The sequence below is a fragment of the Meleagris gallopavo genome, chromosome 29 (assembly GCF_905368555.1).
Source record: "Meleagris gallopavo chromosome 29, MGAL_WU_HG_1.1, whole genome shotgun sequence".
NCBI lineage: Eukaryota > Metazoa > Chordata > Aves > Galliformes > Phasianidae > Meleagris > Meleagris gallopavo.
Genome location: NC_139432.1, coordinates 3,357,349 through 3,375,976, shown reverse-complemented (window position 1 = coordinate 3,375,976; position 18,628 = coordinate 3,357,349). Strand labels below are relative to the sequence as shown.

The 18,628-nt window shown below is 55.3% G+C and overlaps 3 protein-coding genes and 1 non-coding gene across 5 annotated transcripts; 2 read left to right on the top strand and 2 right to left on the bottom strand.

Moving 5' to 3' along the window:
- The first annotated feature begins 1,727 nt into the window (after positions 1-1,727).
- On the top strand, positions 1,728-1,799 carry TRNAQ-UUG (transfer RNA glutamine (anticodon UUG)). Its single transcript has one exon. It is a non-coding gene; the product is annotated as a tRNA-Gln (tRNA).
- A 1,003-nt stretch (positions 1,800-2,802) lies between these two features.
- On the bottom strand, positions 2,803-4,071 carry GNGT2 (G protein subunit gamma transducin 2). Its single transcript, XM_003213063.5, has 2 exons — positions 3,824-4,071; positions 2,803-3,620 (listed from the first exon to the last, which is right to left on the bottom strand). Exons 1-2 carry the CDS (start codon positions 3,905-3,907, stop codon positions 3,495-3,497), a joined length of 210 nt encoding a protein of 69 aa, XP_003213111.1. The 5' UTR covers positions 3,908-4,071; the 3' UTR covers positions 2,803-3,494.
- A 2,103-nt stretch (positions 4,072-6,174) lies between these two features.
- Positions 6,175-10,431, top strand: ABI3 (ABI family member 3). Its single transcript, XM_085211163.1, has 8 exons — positions 6,175-6,506; positions 7,430-7,597; positions 8,047-8,223; positions 8,774-8,853; positions 9,038-9,133; positions 9,495-9,694; positions 9,806-9,937; positions 10,120-10,431. Exons 1-8 carry the CDS (start codon positions 6,396-6,398, stop codon positions 10,278-10,280), a joined length of 1,125 nt encoding a protein of 374 aa, XP_085067289.1. The 5' UTR covers positions 6,175-6,395; the 3' UTR covers positions 10,281-10,431.
- Positions 10,432-10,972: 541 nt separating this feature from the next.
- On the bottom strand, positions 10,973-16,789 carry PHOSPHO1 (phosphoethanolamine/phosphocholine phosphatase 1). Of its 2 annotated transcripts, XM_085211164.1 has the most exons (4): positions 16,634-16,789; positions 15,139-15,256; positions 13,792-13,908; positions 10,973-13,047 (listed from the first exon to the last, which is right to left on the bottom strand). In XM_085211164.1, exons 3-4 carry the CDS (start codon positions 13,834-13,836, stop codon positions 12,286-12,288), a joined length of 807 nt encoding a protein of 268 aa, XP_085067290.1. In that variant the 5' UTR covers positions 13,837-13,908; positions 15,139-15,256; positions 16,634-16,789; the 3' UTR covers positions 10,973-12,285. The 2 variants fall into 2 exon arrangements, with proteins under 2 accessions (XP_085067290.1, XP_085067291.1); XM_085211165.1 differs by lacking the exon at positions 13,792-13,908.
- Between the last annotated feature and the right edge of the window lie 1,839 nt (positions 16,790-18,628).

Below are 18,628 nucleotides of genomic sequence, written 5' to 3'. Positions count from 1 at the left end.
CGGAACCTGACGACTTTTGGGGGTCACCCTACATGAGGCAAAGCCCCAGAGGAAGCCCTGGAGCCAGGGGTCTGCCTGCTCCACCACGTCAGCCCCAGGGTGCGACCTCCTATATAACCAAGTCATTTTTGTTTATCTACCTCTTAGTGACAATAGATTAAAACTAGGTAGTGGCAACTCCACATGCTGTAGTTTAGGGGAAAAAAAAAAATACTCTTTTTCCAAAGAAAAATGTTCTTTAAAAATAGAATTTACGGGCTTTCTTTTCACTTTAAAGTGGTCGTTAGTTGTAAAAGCTCCAGACCTCAGCAGTCCAAACCATTTGGTTGTGACTGATTTTTTTTTTTTTTTTTTAATTTTAAACTTCCATTACATTTGTTTTGGTTTTTTTTTTTTTTCCCTTTTGAACTTTGATATTTACTTCTGTCAGCAGTAGAACTCCATCATGCATGGTGGGAGATGCTGGGGCTATCAGTCAATGGTTTTCCCAGTGGCCATGGGTGTGGGTGGCTTAGTGATGTGGGTTGGTGACACCAAGTTGGTGGAATTGGGGTGGTGGTACCGGGTTGGTGGCACCAGGTTGATGGAATCAGGTTTGGTGGCACCAAGTTGGTGGAACTGGGGTGGTGGATGACACCAAGTTGGCTCTGGATCGGTGGAACTGGCTTGGTGGCACCAAGTTGGACTGGTGGCTCCCTGGTGGCACCAAGATGGTGGCATTGGACTGGTGGCTCCCTGGTGGCACCGGTTTGGTCGTACCAGGTTGGTGGCACCAAGTTGGTGGCATTGGGCTGGTAGCACTGAGCCGGCAGCACCAAATTGGTGGCATTGAGTTGGTGGCACCAAGTTGGTGGCATTGGGTTGGTGGTCACTGAGCAGTTGGTGCTCCAGTCATACAATCTGATCCAACTGAGCCAGCTCTGGGCTCTCCATCACCCCACACCCAGGAGCCATGGGCAGCTGCACCCAAGGGCTCTCACCACACCAATGGCCAAAGCAACGTCTCCCAGCAGCCGCCCCAATGTGATTTCAGGCTGTTCCTCAATACCGTTGTACTGTACGGGGCCGATGCTGGTGTTCCTCCTCTTGGCTGTTTCTTTCTACCTTTCCCCTCCTCTTTGCCTGTTCCACCCACATCCTTCCCACACCGTGAAGCCGATGCTTTGGGTGTGGAGTAGTAGGGGTGGCGGATGGATGCAGGCTTCATTTCTCTCCCAGCGAGGTTTTGCCACAAACCGCTTTACTCCACTGTTTCATTTTTAAAAAATTAAAATAAAAAAAAAATTAAAAAAAAAAAAAGGAAAAAAAAAATTCCTCTAATGCTGTTCCTGTGCATTTTTTCATCAATGTGGGGGGTAGGGGGAACGAAGAAATGGAGGTGCCGGGGGGGTGCCACGGGTCGATGCCACGCGTGCTCGGGGCCGTCCAGCAGCGGTGGTGGAACCCAAACCCGTGTCACAATTCAATGGCGTTTGGAGGACGGTGGAATGCCATTTTCTTGCCGCTGGATGGGGAACGGGGTCACAGCGACGGGCGTCCCGGTTTAAAAGAAAAGCAGCGGGAGCTTCGGGGGAGGTGAACGGGGCGGCTGCCGGCACTGGGCTGTACGCAGATACGGGGCCGTGCGAGACGGACCCCATCGGGACCCGCGGTAGAATCGGGGTCGGGGCGGACGCCCGCGGCGGCGCGCAGAGCCTGAAGGCGCCGTGGCGAAACGCGTATGCCGTGGTCCCATGGTGTAATGGTTAGCACTCTGGACTTTGAATCCAGCGATCCGAGTTCAAATCTCGGTGGGACCTCCCGTTCTTTTTGCCCCCGGCACGTCGCTGAATCCGCGGGACGGCAGTGGCTGCGCGGTGCTGTGGGAAGCGTTGCGGGATCGTCCCGCGCTCCGCCAACCCTGCCCCCCACCGGCACCGCGCATCTCCCGGGCTCCATTTTGTGCGGGGGCGCCGGCGCCGCGATGCGCATGCGCGGGAAGAGCGGCGGGGGCGGTGCTAAGGGAAGGGCGGGAGTTAATCCAGGAGCTGGCTTCGATTGGGCGTGCGGGACGACACTCACGGCTTCCCGCGCTGCTATTGGCTGGGAGCGTCCCCCCCCTTCCCTCTTCATTCGCAGCTATCGCGGGGCTCGTTGATAAGGGCTGAGCTGCGGATGCAGCCGTTCGGAATGGGGCGGGCTGGTGGCGGTGCGGGGCTGGGCGGGCGCTGGTGCGGGGTTTAGCCGGGATTAAGCGAGCTGCCTTTGCTGAGCTCAGGGATCGCGGAGCTCTATGGGACCTCCGCCGGGATTAGCGGCGGGGACGGACGGTGCTGGCCCCGAGGTGATGTTTTTAGCACGGGAACGCTGGCACGAGAGAGACAGAGACCGCGTATGGAACGGAGTGGATTTATTCAGTATTTCCGCGAGAGGAAGAAGAAAACCTTTATTTCCCCTTTTTTTATGAGCCCCCGCATCCCATCGCCGCCCCAATCTGCCCCGGTTTTTGTGCCACCTCCACGCAGAGCCGCCGGCTCCGAGTCGATCCCTATCGATGGTGACACGTTGCGGGGCGAGGCTTTGCAGCACCTCTGCCTGCACGGAGGCGGTCCGCCGTTCCCCGCCTGCACGGAGCGGTCGGTGAAGCCGAGGCGGTGCTTGGAGCAGAACCGGACTTGTAAGCCTCCGGGCTTTGATCTCTTGTGGTTGCCGGAGGGTTTCCCGAGGAGGACCCGGAGGCAGGCTGATGTTTTTGATGGAGGCTTTGCTCGTTCCCGTGTCCCGCTTGGGTTGTTTCGACCCCCCTCCCCCCCCCTTCCCCCGGTCCTGTAGACGCACTGCGGGTGGGAGGTGCGATCTGTGAGCGATGGACGGAGTTATGGATGAGGAGATGAAAGCTTCAGACCCCTGGGAGCATCAGAGCAGCAGAGCGTGTTTGTCTGCCTGTGCCAGATGGGGAATTGAGGCACTGATAGCAATAACGTGAGCGAGGTCCCACCGGGATGCTTCTCTGCAGCGAGTGGGGATGCAGGGCTCAGCTCAGGGCTTTGGAGCCCGCCCTGCTGCTGGGCTGCCTGGGGTTGGAGTCCAGGTACAGCCCTACGTGTTTCAGTACAGCCCTACACCCCCCATACCAACAGGTAATGGCTGTACCCATTCCTACCCCTGTACCCGTTCCTACCCCTACCTGTGCCATTAAAGCCCACTTTGCTGCTGCCTGCTGAAAACACAGAAGTTTTGCTTGCTGGAAACCAGCCACAAATCAGTGATGGGAGCACACAAACACGCTCTGCTCCGTCTGCTGCACCTCATCTCTGCAATCACAGGGGTAACTTTTTTTCTTTTTTCTCTTAATTTTTCTTTTTGCTGCTGCTACTTCAGATGCAACTACACTTTATTTTGGTACTCCCCGGTGCTGAGGTCAGACTATAGGGAAAGCAGGTTTCTGACAGTCTTGGCTTGAGCATGGGAATGGCTCTGTGCCCAAGCAGGGCGGTGCAGGAGGAGGAAGGATGTCAGCTTATCGTACAGCCGCCCTTCTCCTTAAAGGGGTTCTTGTCCTCAGGGACACCTTTCAGCAGTGGATCCTCTCCTGCCATGGATTCAATGTACTCCTTGAGCTCTTTGCCGGTCTTGGAGACCTGCAAGGAAGGAAGGAAAGAGATGCCTCGTGTGGGTTATGGGAACAAGCAGTCACTGCAGAGCTGCTCTCTTGCTCATCGTCTGCCTACAAATCCATGTGAGCCTCTGGGAAAGGAAACCACGGAGCTGCCCTTGGCTGTGGTGTGCCCCATCAGCATCCTCAGGGTGCCAAGGTTACTCCCCATTTTGGGGCAATACTCACCATTTGCCTCTCGTTCTTTACCTCCTTCTTCAGCTGATCCAGTTCCATTTTCAGCAGTTCCTTCTCTGTCATATCCTGAGCCATTCTGCCCTGAAACCAACAGAGACGGTGTGTGCTTGAAGTATAGTAAGGCTTCTCCTAGGGCACGCTAGGGCTATTGCTTTTGCCCTAACGCTATTACAAATGCTGATAATGTCTCAGCTGAAGCTTTCAGGCACCTTTCAAAGCACAGTGTAATTGCAGTAATCCAATTTTGCTTTGCTTGTTCTCACCCAGACAAATCGAGCAAAAATAGCAGTTTGAAGGCGGCAGAGGAAGATCCAGCCCAGTCTTTGTGTACAGCAGAGGCTGTTTCCCAAGGACAAGAGGTGGCCAGTTCAGTGGGGCTGGCTGAGACCACAGAAAAACCACTTGCACTGCGGGACTGTTGGATTTGCAGCAATTTAGGAGGACCCAGATAAGAATGTACCAAACTATACAGCATCTCCTAAACAAAGCAGAGCAGCATAGGTGCAGATGATGCCTTCCCAATATGACTTTGCAACTACACCTTTCTGCTTGGGCAGGAGCAGCCCGCAGGAATTCTGAGGAACTAAACTATTGTTTTGTTCTCCACTCATTGTGCCACCCTTGCAAGTAAGTGATGGTGTGAATTATGTCCCTTCATTGCTGTTACCTCTGTGTGCACAGAGACATTCCATGCTGTGAGTTGGAAAAGCTCATCTGTTTTTTACAAAGGTGCATCCAAGGGATATAAGAGAGATTTGGAAAGTTGTCTTGTGCTGCTCCCATATTAGAACTTGAGCTTGAAAGCCTGGCCACAACCTCTTAAGTCATAAAAGAGGAATGTGATTAAGCAGCAATGTGTCTTGTCCCTGCTTTGGAAGGCATCAAACTTCTGTTCCCCAGACCCCACTGGTTTTGTGTAGCTGTTCTCATGGCATGCATGCCCAATACTCCTCTCCCCATCAATGCTTGTGGGGCACGATGGGTCCCAAGGAGATGAAAGCTGCTGCTCAGCTGTGCTGTCAACCCACGGAGGTGGTGGTAGCACCTGCAATGCCTTTGTGCATTGGATTGGGAAGGAAGCAAAGCCACTTACCTGTGTGGATGAGGGGCTGCCCCTCTCAGTGCTGGAAGTATTCAGAAACCCATCGAGCCACCGTCCTCTGTGTCTGCACTGTTCTGTTTGAAGACTCCTTCAGATCTCCCAGCCGGTAGCAGGGAGCAGATGTCTTTGGTCCCTAAGCTGATAATAGACTCAGAAGAATAAGCTGGTCAGGTGTTGGGCATTAGCCTCAAAGCTCCGGGTAATCAGTGGTGGGGCCATAGGGGAGGGCTGGGAGAGGGTGAGGATGGGGGAGGAAGGCCAAGGGTGGAGATGTGCTTTGTGGGGCACTCGACAGCCCCTGTGCTCCCACTGTGTGTGTTTGAGCCTGTGCAGGGCTGGGGCCTGGCTAGGGGAGCAAAAGGAGCATCCCCTATGGGAGCTGGAACAGGTTCCACCATAGGAGGGGATGGAGAGGATGGGAGCTTGGGTAAGGGGACCGTAGGGGGCCAGGAGGCAGCTGGGGTGGCTCTTGGCCATTGAGGTTTGAGAAGCAAAGCTGGTTCATCGTTTCCCTCATCCTCGCACTAATTGCTGTGGGTTCAGGATGGGCATTTGGCTCTTGCTTGGCCCATGCGAAACACTGAAGCTGAGGACAGAGTTCAGGAGGCCCCGAGGGAGCGCAAAGAGGAGGAGGTGGAGGGGGGGGATTCCCAGCACAACGGACCCTCCCAGTGCTGGGAAGTGAGAGTTTCCTGCCCTTGGCCATGGCCTCTGGCACTGTGGGGATGGGAAAGGCCATTAGCAAAGCACAAGGAGGGTTGTGCTGACCTGGCACACAAAGGCAAGCAGAAACTGATGGCTGCACCCAGCCTGAGCTGGGCGAGTTGGGGGCATGGGGCCGTCTGGGGAAGCTGAGCTGGCAATGGAAGCACCACCCTGGGGCTAGATCTCCTCCTGCCAGTCCCATAAAGGCAAGGGGAAGGGAATTCCCCTCGCTGAGTGCAACAGAGCCAGGCCTGGCCCCGTGCCTACTGGGCTCTGTCAGAGGATGGTGGTGCAAGCTCCAAAATGCCCAGAAATGGACAAATTTGGGCCGTTAGGAGCCAAACTGCAGCATTGTCCTGGAAATGCCACCCTGCCCAGGGCTGTGCTGCCTTCAGCCTCATGAAGAAGCCATGCCCCCTTGATGGGGATGGTTGAATTTGGGGGGGTGAGGAGAGGGGGTAAGTATGGATGCGAAGGGCAGGTTTGGTGGGGACTGGGCTCACAGCACCCAACAGCTTTCAGGTTCCACTTGCAGACCCCTCCATGCCCCCAAGCCTCCACCATTATGGCAGACAAGATGGCGGCCCCCAGCCTGCCAAGCCCACTCCTCATGGGGCTGTGGGCCAGGAGAGCTGGCAGAGCTGGGAGAGGTGACAACCCACAGGGCATCCGCAGAGCACTGCGTCAGCATCGCCGCGAGCTTCAAAACGCAGCGCCTGAGAGGCTGGGGAGGAAGTGGGCTCCAGTCCCAGCACCATGGCGGAGCCGCTGCAGCTCTGCGATGTCCCCACAGCACGGCAGGGCCTGCGTGACAACCACAGCAACCTGCAGCGTGTGGCTGAGTACTGCGAGAGCAACTACCTGCAGGTGGGCTGTGGGGCTGTGTGTGGGGCTGGGGGGTCGCTGGGATGGGGGGGATCTGTGGTGGTGGTGGTGGGGAGGATGGTGTGAGGGTGAAGGCTTTGCTGTCCCCTTTCATTTCCTGCCCAGCACTGAGAGCTCTCAGCGCTTCTTTTGTGCCTCAGTTTCCCCTCTGCTCAGCCGTCAGGGTTATGGGACGTGGGGGATATGGGGGGGGGGGTCTTCCAGGTGTTTTGGTGCTGGAGGAGAGTGGGGATGGCAGCTCAGGGTTTGGGAGGTGGTGCACGGTGCTCGCTCCCTCCCAGCACAGGGGGGGCACTGGGCTCTGTGTTGCCCTCCTCCCCCCTGTCCTTGTGACCTGCTGAGGGAATGCAAAAGGGTTGGTTTGGCCCCATTGCCTGGGGACAGTGCTCTGACTGGAGGTCTCCTGGGTGCTTTAAGGATCCTACCTTGCTGGTCTCACTCCCCCATGGCAGACCCGAGGGGGTGGTGATGGTTTTGCCCCCCGCACATCTGGGGCTGTGACCCTGCATTCCCTGTCCCATAGCCAGGCATTGCTGCTGCCTCAGTCAAGCATCCTCCAGGGCTGGCTTGTTTTCTTCTGCTGCAGCTTCTGGCCGGTTCACAGCCCCCAGCTGCATCTCTGAAGGGGAAGCATGCAAAACAATTCAGAGAACTGAGACTGCTTCCCCAGCTGTTGGCAACAGGGTTGGGACAGACCCTCCTGATCCCCTCTGTGCTTCTCCCACCGCACCCTGATGGTGCTGAGCACCGCTGAGTCCCACTGCCTGAGCTGGAGGAACTGTGATGCATTTGGAAAGCAGAAGGAAACCTCTTTTCTCCCTTGTGACCCCAGCGTGGGAATGGCAGCAGCAGCACCGTGTGCTGTCAGCCTTCCCAGCTCATCACAGCCGTGTTTCACCCTCCAGGCGAGTGACAAGAGGAAGGCTTTGGAGGAGACGATGGCGTTCAGCACGCAGTCCTTGGCCAGCGTGGCCTACCAGGTCAGCAGCCTGGCCACCACCTTCCTGCAGCTGCTGGACCTGCAGGCAGCCGAGCTGCAGAAGCTGGAGGCCAACGTCAGCTGTGTAGCCCAGGTGGGTCCGACCTCAGCAACTGCCTACTTATGGGTCTGTGCTGCTGTGGGGTTTGGGCCCTGAGAAAGGGCTGGCCTGAAAAACAGGGGAATGTTACTGAGCAGCTTCTAGGGACTGGAGACCATCCTTCCCTGTGGTTTTAATGACCTGTCAGCCCCTGCAGCGCCTTGGTCACCCAACGTGCTAAAGAATAAGTCCATCGAGGGGTGAGAAACTGTTCTTGAGTGGTTGTCTTGGTCTGGGTGTTGGGAGACCATGGCAGCCTCTGGGGAAGCCCCCAAGGAGCCAACCTGCAGCAGTCACAAGGGCTCAGATGCTGTGATCTCCCCTCTGTGGATACTGGCCTTGTCCCCTTGGAGAACTGGGGACGTTGACGCAGAGCCCTGCAGCCACTCACCCTCTTTCTGACACCTGAAGGCTTCCTAAAGCCTTTCATGCCATCTTTACAGAGTGTTGACATGCACAAGGAGAAAGTGTCTCGCCGGGAGATTGGCTCTCTGACTGTCAGTAAGAGGTTCCTATCCCACCAGAAGATCACATCCCCCCCCAACCCACCGTCCCTGGAGCCCTACTACAGGAAACCCCTCAACTTCAGCATCCTGGATGATGTTGGCCACGGCATAAAGGTCAGTTGGAGCGTGTCCCATGGGAAGGTGGGGGCTCAGGTGGACATTCTGTGACCTGGTGGGGGCACAAAACCCCTCCTGGATGGAGAAGTGGGGTCTGTCCATACTTCCCACAGCCCACTCCAGGACTTGTCCCAGCGGGGCTCATCTTGGGGCAGGAGGGGAATGGGACACTGTCAGTCCCAGAGCTGCTTGGCTAAGGCTGGGGCTGAGCTGCTGTTCTCCCCCAGTGCTGTTCCAGCACTGAAACTGCCCCTGCAAGCTGCCTCTCACCGGAAGGCGCCTGTGGGTTTTCAGCAGCGTCAGAGCCACGTGTGCAGTGTGAAACCACCATGGAGTCGGAGGGGAAGTGGTGGTGGCTGGGTCTGCAGTTCCCACGGTGGCAATGCCACACAGCAGCACTGATGTCTGCTCCTATCAGCTGGGGCAGCTTCCCACACCCCCCATCCTTTTGAGAAGGGTTCAGCAAAGGCTTTGGGGGCACTGCAGGGACATGGTAGCATGGGGTGCAATGAGCTTGTCATGTGTCTGTGTCTTCTCCTGCCTGCAGGACCACAGCACCCAGCTGTCCCGCACAGGCACACTGTCTCGGAAAGGGATCAAGAGTCAACAGTCTGCAGGCACCATGGGGTGAGGCTTCTGGGGTGGTGTGCAGTAGGAAATCTTTCTGGCCTGGGTGTCACTGAGCAGGTGACAACGGCAGGGACAGAGCCATGGGTGCGCTGCCTAATGCAGCTGCCCTCAGTGTCCTGTCCCTGTCCTGATGCCAAGCCATCACCTGGCAGTGTGGGCTCAGCACCTGCTCTGTTGGCAGGAGGAGCACTCGTGTCCCTGAGCCCATCCAGCCTCCTGTGATTCCCGAGGGAAAGCTCTCTGCAGCTTCATCAGCCTCCTCACTGACATCGGTCAGGTACCAGCCTGGGCCTGGGGGGGTCTGGAGGAGGATTAGTGGGCCTGGGGCAGCTGTGGTTACCCCACTGCATCTGTTTGCAAAGAGGTTTTGATAAGCAATATGGTTCTGGGGAGCAGGAAATTCACTGTGCATCTCTAGAGCAAAAGAACTTAACAGAGATGGTTCCCAAGGGGGAAACTAAGGCACAGAATGGGGAAATGGCTTTGCACGCAGATGCTGGGGTGCCTGCCCATGGTGACAGCACTGGGTGTCACCTGTCCTAGCACAGGGCAGACACCTGTGTTCAAAGGTGGGAGGGCTGAGACATGCCCCTGGCTTGTCCCCCCCATACACCTTTTCCCTGACTCTGAATCCCCAGCTCGAGTGGAGGAGCCCCTGGGGAAGGCATCCCAGCACCACCCCCACCTCCACCCCCACCAGGACCACCACCCCCACCAGGACCACCACCCACCCCGGCTGCAGCCATCATCCCACCACCCCCACCTCTCCCTGGGGATCTGCTCCCACCACCACCACCAGGGGACCTGGTTGTGCCCCCACTAGACTTCAGCCTTCCAGGTGAGTGCTGCAGTGTCTGGGGATGCTGGGGTGCTCATTTCAAACACAAACGCTGTGCGTGGTCTCTGCTCCACGTGGAGCCCCTTGGCCCTCACTGAATTTGTTTTACAGTCCCCGATGACCTCGAGCCACCACTGCCACCACCACCAGTGTTGCCCAACTTTGAGGATTTCACCACACCACCACCACCACCACCACCTGCAGAGGAACCCCCCTGTGTCCCACAGAGCTACCTGGACAAAGGTACAGCAGCTCCAGGGTCAGATCTGCTGAGATCCACCAGATTCTTTGGCCCTGACTGTGGTCACAGCACTCAAGATGTGACTGCCCCACTACAGGGCAGTGCAGAGGCTCAGCCCTTCCCTCCTGCCCATTCTCAGCTGTCCCCACTCTGCTCCATGACCTCTCTCCCCCTCTTTGCACAGTGCTGACCCTCTACCCGTACACACGGCAGAAGGACAACGAGCTTTCCTTCGAGCCTGGGGCCCTCATCTATGTCACACGGAGGTACTCTGATGGATGGTGTGAAGGCATCCTGGGCGAGGAGGCAGGTTTCTTCCCTGGCAATTACGTGGAGCCCTTCTGAGCACCAGGAGCTCCCCGACCCACTTTGCCTTTGGCTTTTGGCTTTGCACAGCTGCTGTTTTGCACAGCTCAGCCCTTTTGCTGCAGCCACGCCATGGCCCCATGCCAGATGCTGCTGCCTGCACCCCACACGTCCCCCTGCCTGCTCCTCACACCTCTCCCACCCTTTATCTTTTTCTTAATGACACCAGCAATTGCTGATGATGATGCTGTGAGGGTTTAGCACTGAGGCAACTCCCCTGTCCCTCAAACTGCTGGAACTGAGAGAGCAGCAAACTCTGAAATCCCATGGGCTGGCTCTGATGCTGCTCCTGAACCCCTAGAACTGATGGTAGAGCAGGACCAAAGCTCAGAAATCACAAACAAGCATGAGGAGGAGAACAGCTCTGGGGCAATAACCACAGAGGAACTGCTTCCCATCCGCAGCTGCTTGAGATGCTTGAGAGAGGAGGCTGAGCCAGGTCTAAATCCTGCTGCTAAAGGGGCTGCTGTAGGATCAGGCCCAACCTGCAGAGCATTGCTTATAATCCAACCCCACTTTGCTGCTCCCTGGGTCAGCTCCCAAGGCTGCCTGCTTCCTCCTGCAGCCTCAGGAAGAGAAACACCATGTGCGTGCACCTCAAGAGCCATTTCACACTCAGGTTTATGTTCTCGATACAAAGAACTTGTATATCTGTAATATATAGATATATATCTATATACATATATATGTATTTTTTTTTTAATTCCATGGCTTTAAGTTCCACACAGTTGAACAGTGTCCGGAAGAGGAAGAACGAAGAAAGGGGAGAAAAAATGAAATAAAGGAGGATCATCTCAGGGCTACTTTGGTTATTTCCTTACCTCTCTGATTTGTTGCCAGGATTTCTATGCTTTGGAGTAGTTACAAGCCACTCTCAGGGGTCATTTAAGGCTGTGGATAAATCCGGGAAAAGCCAACACCAGAGAGCAAAATAATGCAAGCCCCCCTTTACAGAGTGCAATTAGAATGGGCAATTAACACTGTGGTGGGGTAAGAGGGTTTGGCCTCTGGGGGAACTGATACCAGAAGTGCTAAAGCACCTCTCTCCAACTGGGGGGGGAGGGGGAGGAGAATTTCAGCACCTCTGGAGCAGAGCAGGAGGTTGCAGGGCAGTCAATATGACCCAGTAAAGACATAGAGATGAGCTGTCTGCACTGGGGATGAATGGGGGCTGCTGCCCCAGGAGGAGAAGTGATGGGGAAAGAAGAGGAAGGTGAAGTCAGGTCTTTCTCCTCAAGCAGGATGCGGCCGTTCTGCCTCCCCTCCCCCCCAAAAAATGGGGTGAGGGCAATGGGAACTGAAGGAGGGTCACTTTTTATTTTTGCAAGGTACCAACCTTCCAAAACGCTTCCTTGATTTCTCATGATTTTTTTTTCAGAAAATAAAGTCTAAAGGGACAATAAATTCCTGTGTGAGGCTCATCCGCTGAGCAAGGAGTGGGATGCATGGTGAGCTGGGGAGCCTGGGCAGCACAAACTGCCCAGACCAAATTTCTCGTGGCTTCCTGGAGAGGCAAGGAGCCTTTGGAGCACTGGGTTGAAGGCAACAGCATGAGGATCCTGCATGGAGAGTGGAGATGGGCAGGAGATGAGAGGGGTGAAGTCAAGAGGAATCACACGCAGGGCTCAGCCTGCAGGAGAGCTGACTTCTGGATGGTAAAGAACTGCTCTTGTGAAGTCAAAAAGGGAAAAAAAACAAACCATCCTATTAGTGTTGTCAACCACTGACAGCAGAGAAGCCATCTAAGCTGCATAGAGAAGACTTCATCTCAGTGTGGCAGAGGGAAGAGAAAGGGATCTAGGGGGAGAGAAAGTGCTTCAATCACTGGGGAGATAGGAGCTCGGAGAGGAAGGCAGGAAAGCAATCCAGGAATCAAAGTCCAAGTGAGCAGTGCCAAATAAACACGGGGTGCAGGACATGACCGTCCAGCCTTCTCCCTTCCCAGCTGTTTATCGTAAACAAGCTTCTTTGGAGCCATCCATCCTCAGCACTTCTTCTTGAGGAGCTCCTGCAGATAGCGGGCAACCTCGGTAGCTGACTCCCAGGGAACAACAGTGGCCTGGAAAGCCCCAGGCTGCTTCTTCTCCATCTCCTGGGTCATCTGGTGCATGGGGTAGCCCTTCCGGGGGAAAGCAACGTCAGCTGAAGTCAAAGTCACCGAAGGGCAGAAGTCATTGGCACCATCCCCAACGTAAAATACCCTCTCAAACTCCACCTCTTCCTGCGCTCTCTCGGCCAGGTACTCCGTCAGGATTTTGCGTTTGCACATATTGGCTGGGCAGTCAAGGCACTTGTGGCTGTGGTAGGGCCCCAAGGTGAAGTAACCCCTCTTGTCAAAGCTGGACGGGTTGCTGAAGATTTTACGGAAGAGGGAATAAAAACCGGCCGCCCTCAGTTTGCACTCAATGCCAAACATGTTGGCGTCGGAGATGAGGATGATCTCAAAGAGCTCGTGGTTCTTGGAGAGGAACTGGAAGAGGTCAGGCATGCCTGGAGACAGGGGAATGTTCTCATAGACGGCCTTGAAGTCCCCCATCTTGACGCCCTGGTCCCCCATGTAGGCCAGGACGCGCTGCATGTACTCATTGTAGAAGCCCTCACGGAAGCTCTGTCTGAGGTGCTCAGGCAGTGCTTGCCCCGGAGCTGCACGCACGATGGAGTCATCACTGTTCTCATTGATGATGGTCTCATCAAAATCGAAGACCAGGAGGTACTTGGGAGGCCGGGAGCTGGCCATACCAACACCCTGCGGGGGGAAGAAGAGCGCCCATAGTGAGCTGAGCATTTGGCTTTGGAGCCAGAGGCAACAAACACAGCACAAGAGGCTGCCAGCGCTGCAGAGCAGCATTTCTCTGCCAAATTATCCCTGCCCACGTCTTGCCATGTAGCTCATTAACCCAGCTGGGGACCTCAGGGGTAATCCCCTGCTGACATACCTCAGCCCTGACCCTGGAGTGTTTATCCTTCCTATAAAGAGATCACTTTGCCACCGCTAATCCCTGTACTGCAGTCAAGGTGGTCAGTGTGCCAAGGACTGACACACGTCCTCCCAAGGGACATGGGGACAGTGCTGGCATGGTTCCATGGGTGCTGGGGAAGGGGAGAGGCAAAGTTTGCTCCCCATCCCACTCACATCACCTGTGCAAAAGGATTTGCGTACCTGCAAACAAACCCCTCTTGCTGCCATCCTTACAAGGACAAGGCTGGTTTTTCCTTGGAAAAAGATTCTGCAGGTTAATTTTTGTGCTGTCACCTGGATGTGGTTTCCCTTTGGGTTGGGCTCAGAGTTGGGGTTCGCCCTTCTCTCCAAAGTAAAACCACATTGCTGACAACACACAGAGCTGGACAGCCTCAGCCCAGGCCCAGTGCCAAATCCAGCAGCCCCCGCTCGCCACCTGCCACCAATCAGACATGCAGGACAGGGACCTCACTTCTGCTCCCTGACCCTGAGAAGAGGCAGAGAGGCGAAAATATAGAGAATCACACTGACCTTAAACAGGCATGGCAGCCCAACACCCTCACAGCACCTTTTCATTTTAAGACCATCACTCTTCAAGCACCGCTTTGCTGAAGGTCCCTTTTAGGGCTCTCTGTGTTGGGATCCTCACTGCAAACCATAGGGAGGATGCTGGTTAATGGATGTGATGTGCAGAGACGTGCAGCACGCTATGTGCCTGTGTCCTGCACTGAACTCCCAAGCTCATGACCTTTTGTATCAGGAGCTGAAGAATTAAATGACTCCGTAGGGAGCAGTGTGAGTGGGCAGGGACCACTTAATGCGCCTGATCCCTCTTAGCTCTCCCAAGCACTCAGGCTTTGCCACACATGAAAAGACCCAACCCAGCAACAACATCCCGTTCCAAAAATTGTCCTGATTTTCTTCCAGTCTAATTAGTTTGGGTTGCTCTTTTAAATGGAGCAATTATCTTGGAAGGCAAAGAAGGACGCAGGCAGCTCTGGTTGAGTCGTGCCAGCCTGCTGCCCGCAGTGCAGGCACAGCCCCGGATCTGCAATCCTGCCAACCTCTTGCAGTGTGTGGGGAGAAAAACAGAGCGACAGAAAACCTCAGAATGCCAAAACTCAGAGTTCAGCCTGGTGGGAGACCTGGGGAGGAGGAATAACACACCAGGATGTGGGTAATTTAATGGTTTGCTGGCTGAATCGAGGAGGATTTCAATGATTTTTTTGATGTCGGCGTCACTTTATGAGGTTTTTTTGGTCTGGTGGGGATTTGTTTGGGAATTGAGTTGTTTTAAGGCCAGCACCGGGTTATTTTGGCCACAACAAATCACAGAAGAGCTTAGGCTGGAAAGGAACTTGAGGATTATCCAGTTGCTCTGCCATGGACTGGTTCTCCCACAACCTCAGGTTGTCCAAACCAACTTCTGTTCGCAAGCACCCACCAAAAGATGGTGCTTATTCACAGGCATCATTTAAAACCAAATAAAGCCACAGCCAGCCTGGGGCTGAAATTCACCACTATGATCTTCAGGTCCGAATCAAAAGAAACAAAATAAAGAGCACGGAAGATTAATTGCGACTTTTTTTCTTTATATTCTACATTGGTGCCAAAATCATTTTGATCTGAGCTTTAAGGACGCATTACAGCAGCAAAGAGCCTTGGAACAGAGCTGCATGAAGCCCCACGGATAACAGCTTACGGGCAGCTCTAAAAGCTGAAGCCCTGGAGTTACGTTGTGCATAAAGACCAAGGGTTTCCTAAGGAATGGATGCTTTCTTTCTCCATCTAAAGAGAAGCACTGCACCCCTTTGCTCTTCGAGCAGCAAACCGCGGCACCGCTCCCACCAGTGCTATTTATACGTGGATATGACTCACCGGGCAGCTGCTTCCTGGGAGAGTGTCCTTCCACCTTCTGCAAAAAAAAAGGAGTCCTTCCAAAATAAAATTAAAGCAGCCGTGCTTCCTAACATTATTCAAAGCCTGAAGGTTGGAACTGGAAAACGAAACAGACGTTGGTTTGTTAATGGCACTGAGAGCAAAGGGTTAAAGAAACTCAATTCGAGACGAGGGTGAAAATGTCCCCGATAAAAGCAGGGAGCTGTTGGTGTCACACGCAGATGAATCTCTCCGGGTCATTTATCCCCCAAATCTCGATGTTTTCTATCCCTCCCATCCCCCTCAAGCATCCTCCCGCCCCCCACAGGAACCCAACGACATTTGCCATCCTCGTTATCTCCGCGGAGCGGTCACCGCCGTGTGTCCCAGGGGAACTCTGCCCGGCTGTGGGATTTACAGCTTAATCCCATGATTTCGGGTTCAGCCCAGGACACGGCGCCGGCTGAGAACAGCGCAGTGCTGCACCCACCCACCCAGCCAGCGCTGCTGCAGGACCTGCTGGCACACTGATGGGCAATGGGACACCTCCCATCTGCCCAAGCACATTTCCATCGCCCTGCCTACCCCCACAACTCCGGTTTTGGTGATTTGAAGCTTAGCTGATGTTTCTAGAACAGACAATATATCTTTTTTTAAACCCCAAACCCAACCGCTGACCTTCGCCAAATTTGTTTGCCCACCCCGTAGATCCGTACTAAAGGAAAAGCAGAAAACAAAGTGCTGCTGCCCCAAAAGCAAAGGAGAGGAAAGCACCCTCCGTTGGTGGATGATCCATTGGGGACCGTCCATGGGGACGGTTCATTTTATACATTTGTTTTTTTCCCCCGTCCAGCAAGAGGACGACGCAGTTCAAAGCGCCGTGACCAAAGCATTGCTTTCCCTGCAAAAAAAAAAAAAACCAACAACCCACCAAGCAACAAACCCGAAGCAGGCTGTTTTAGCCCCAAAATGCTACACCTGTGAGGTGGTGGATGGCAGACAGCCGGTGCTCCGCGGAGCCCAAAATCGGTTCCCGGAGTGCGGTTCGCTCCCCGGGGATGGGGCTGCCGAGGGGCGCATGCAGAGGAGCGGCACCGGGAGCTGCCAGGACCGAACCGCCCGGCACACGGAGCGGGGCCGGTGTCGGATGATGCGTGGTCGCTCCTCGGGTCCTGTCGGTACGGGTGACAGCCGCAATGGGGCTGGTTCACGCATGATCGGTGCCTGAAGGCTCCTGCTCTATACCAGCACCTCCCGGTACCGGCACCAGCGCTACCAGATTAACACCTCCCGGCGCCGGTCGCACCAGCCATTGGAGACTCTCACGGAGTGGGCACCTCCCGGTACCGGTACCCGCCTGCATCTCCCGGTACCGGTGCCAGCCGTCCCCGTGCATCGCTCCTCGCAGCCTCCTACCGGAGTCGGCACCTCTCGGTACCGGCAGCAGCCGTGCTGGTGCCGACTCATGTCTGAGCAGCCTCCAGGGCTTCCTTACCCGGTCGGAACCTCCCGGGAGCGCCCGGTTCACCCCGCAGAGCGGCGGAGCACAGCCAGACACCGGCGACTGGGGAGCGGCGCGGGGCCGGCGCCGCTGCCGGGGCTGCCGCGAGCGCGGCCCCTTTAAGGCGACGCAAACGAAGCCCCGGCGCCGCGCCACGGGACAACCGCAGTGCATATACGTCATCGCCCACGCAGCCAATAGCAGCCCGCCTGGCGCGCAGCAAGGAGGCGGGGCTTCTGTAAGCCCCGCCCCCCTTCCCGTCGGGTGGGGGCGCAGAGAGCCGCGTTCCCCTCCCCAAATAAACGTCGGGGACGCGCACCGGCACACAGGGAGCGCGGCCGTAGCGTGACTTTGCTCCTAAAAAGTTACAGCAGAATCAGCAATAAACCAACAAGAACCTATTTCGTGGGTTGTTTTTTTTTTTTAATCTCCGAGAAGCTTCGGCATTTCGCACTGCTTTGCAAAGAAACCAACAGTGAGGCTCGGACCCAAAAATGCGGCAATTCACCCCAAACGGCGCCCGGGCGGGGCGAGGGCTCAGCCCTTCGTCGCTGCCCAAAATGCCCCTTTTGTGGACGGCAGGACCCCAAAATAGCCCTTTTTCTGGCCGGGCGCCGCCCGCAGCACGGCTAATTTTGGGTGCTGGCTCCGCCGCAGGACATCGAATTGCAGAGTGCTGCAAAGCGAACCCACGCCCCGACCCCCCCTCGTGCTCGCAGGGCGGGGGAAGCGGTATCTGCGGCTCTGCAGGACGTGTAATTGGGGCCGGGATCGCCAGTGATTAAGGAAAAAAAACAACAAAAAAGCAAAGCGCTGCTTGTATGAAGTCTGCACTGAGGACGCGCACAGGGAGGGACGCAACAGCGTGGCATTGAAAAACACGGACAGAAGTGGCTGCCAGAAGATGGGTTTTGTCCTGCTTTTTAATTAACGACGGCTAAAGAAAGGAAGGAGCCGCGCTAAATTGAAGCAGAGCTGCACAAATTGGAGTTCTCCCGTGCCAGCTGTGCTGCGGAGCGCTCCCTGCCCGCAGTCCCAGGCGTAGCCCCGTAGATTCCCCCCCATTTCTCCAAAATTCAGCCCCAGCCCGCAGCGTTACTGCAGCCAAAGCACTGCTATTTTGAGATCTCTCCTAACGGACTTCGCTTCTAAGAGTTAAGGCACGCTGACTTCCATGCAGTGAAGCTGCCTGCAGGCACCATCCTCCTCTCTGAAAGAATTCTGGTTATCAAGGAACTATTTTATCACCTATTTAGTCTGGGACACCACCTCCCAGGAGCGCAGCAGGCTGCGTTTGTGTGATCCATCAGTAGGTCCAAGGCAATGGGAAACCCAACAAGGGCACGTTGTCCCCTGCATGCTGTCTCCTTCCCCCTGAGCAGCACCAGGGCGAAGATCATTCCAGAAACATCACAGGCAGAGGAGTTTGGCAAGGGTGATCCTGTATCCCAGTGATTTTCCACTGTTAAGAATCCAGGAGAGCAAGTGAGGACGGCATGGCTCTGCATTGGGCTGCTCTGGTTCCTGGCAACCCCTAGACGGGCAGGCAACCCTCTTATGAACACACAATTTCCCCACAATGGGTGTAACATCCCTATGCTGAAGGAAATTCACTGCTGTGTGCTTCTCTCCAAGCCTGTCGTCCTGTTTTCTAACCAACAAGTGGATTGCATCAGCAACCCAGCAAGCCTACAATTGCACACAGCTGCCAGCCGCCCCATTGCTGCCCATGGGCCTCCAGCAACACACAGCAGCACTCAGGTGAAGCCTAATTCAGTTTTCAGACCCTATGAAATCCATCTGGCCAACAGTCTCAGAGCCCTGCTCTCCTTGGATTACACCTTTTGGGGAACCTTGGAGTAAAACTGCAGCTTTTCTCTATTCACACGGGGAACTCTGTTGTCTTTGAGGTACGCAGACAAGGAACCTTCAATTGCAGTCACCGTGTGCCATCTCCTTCCCAACACACTGTCATCTTACACATTTCTT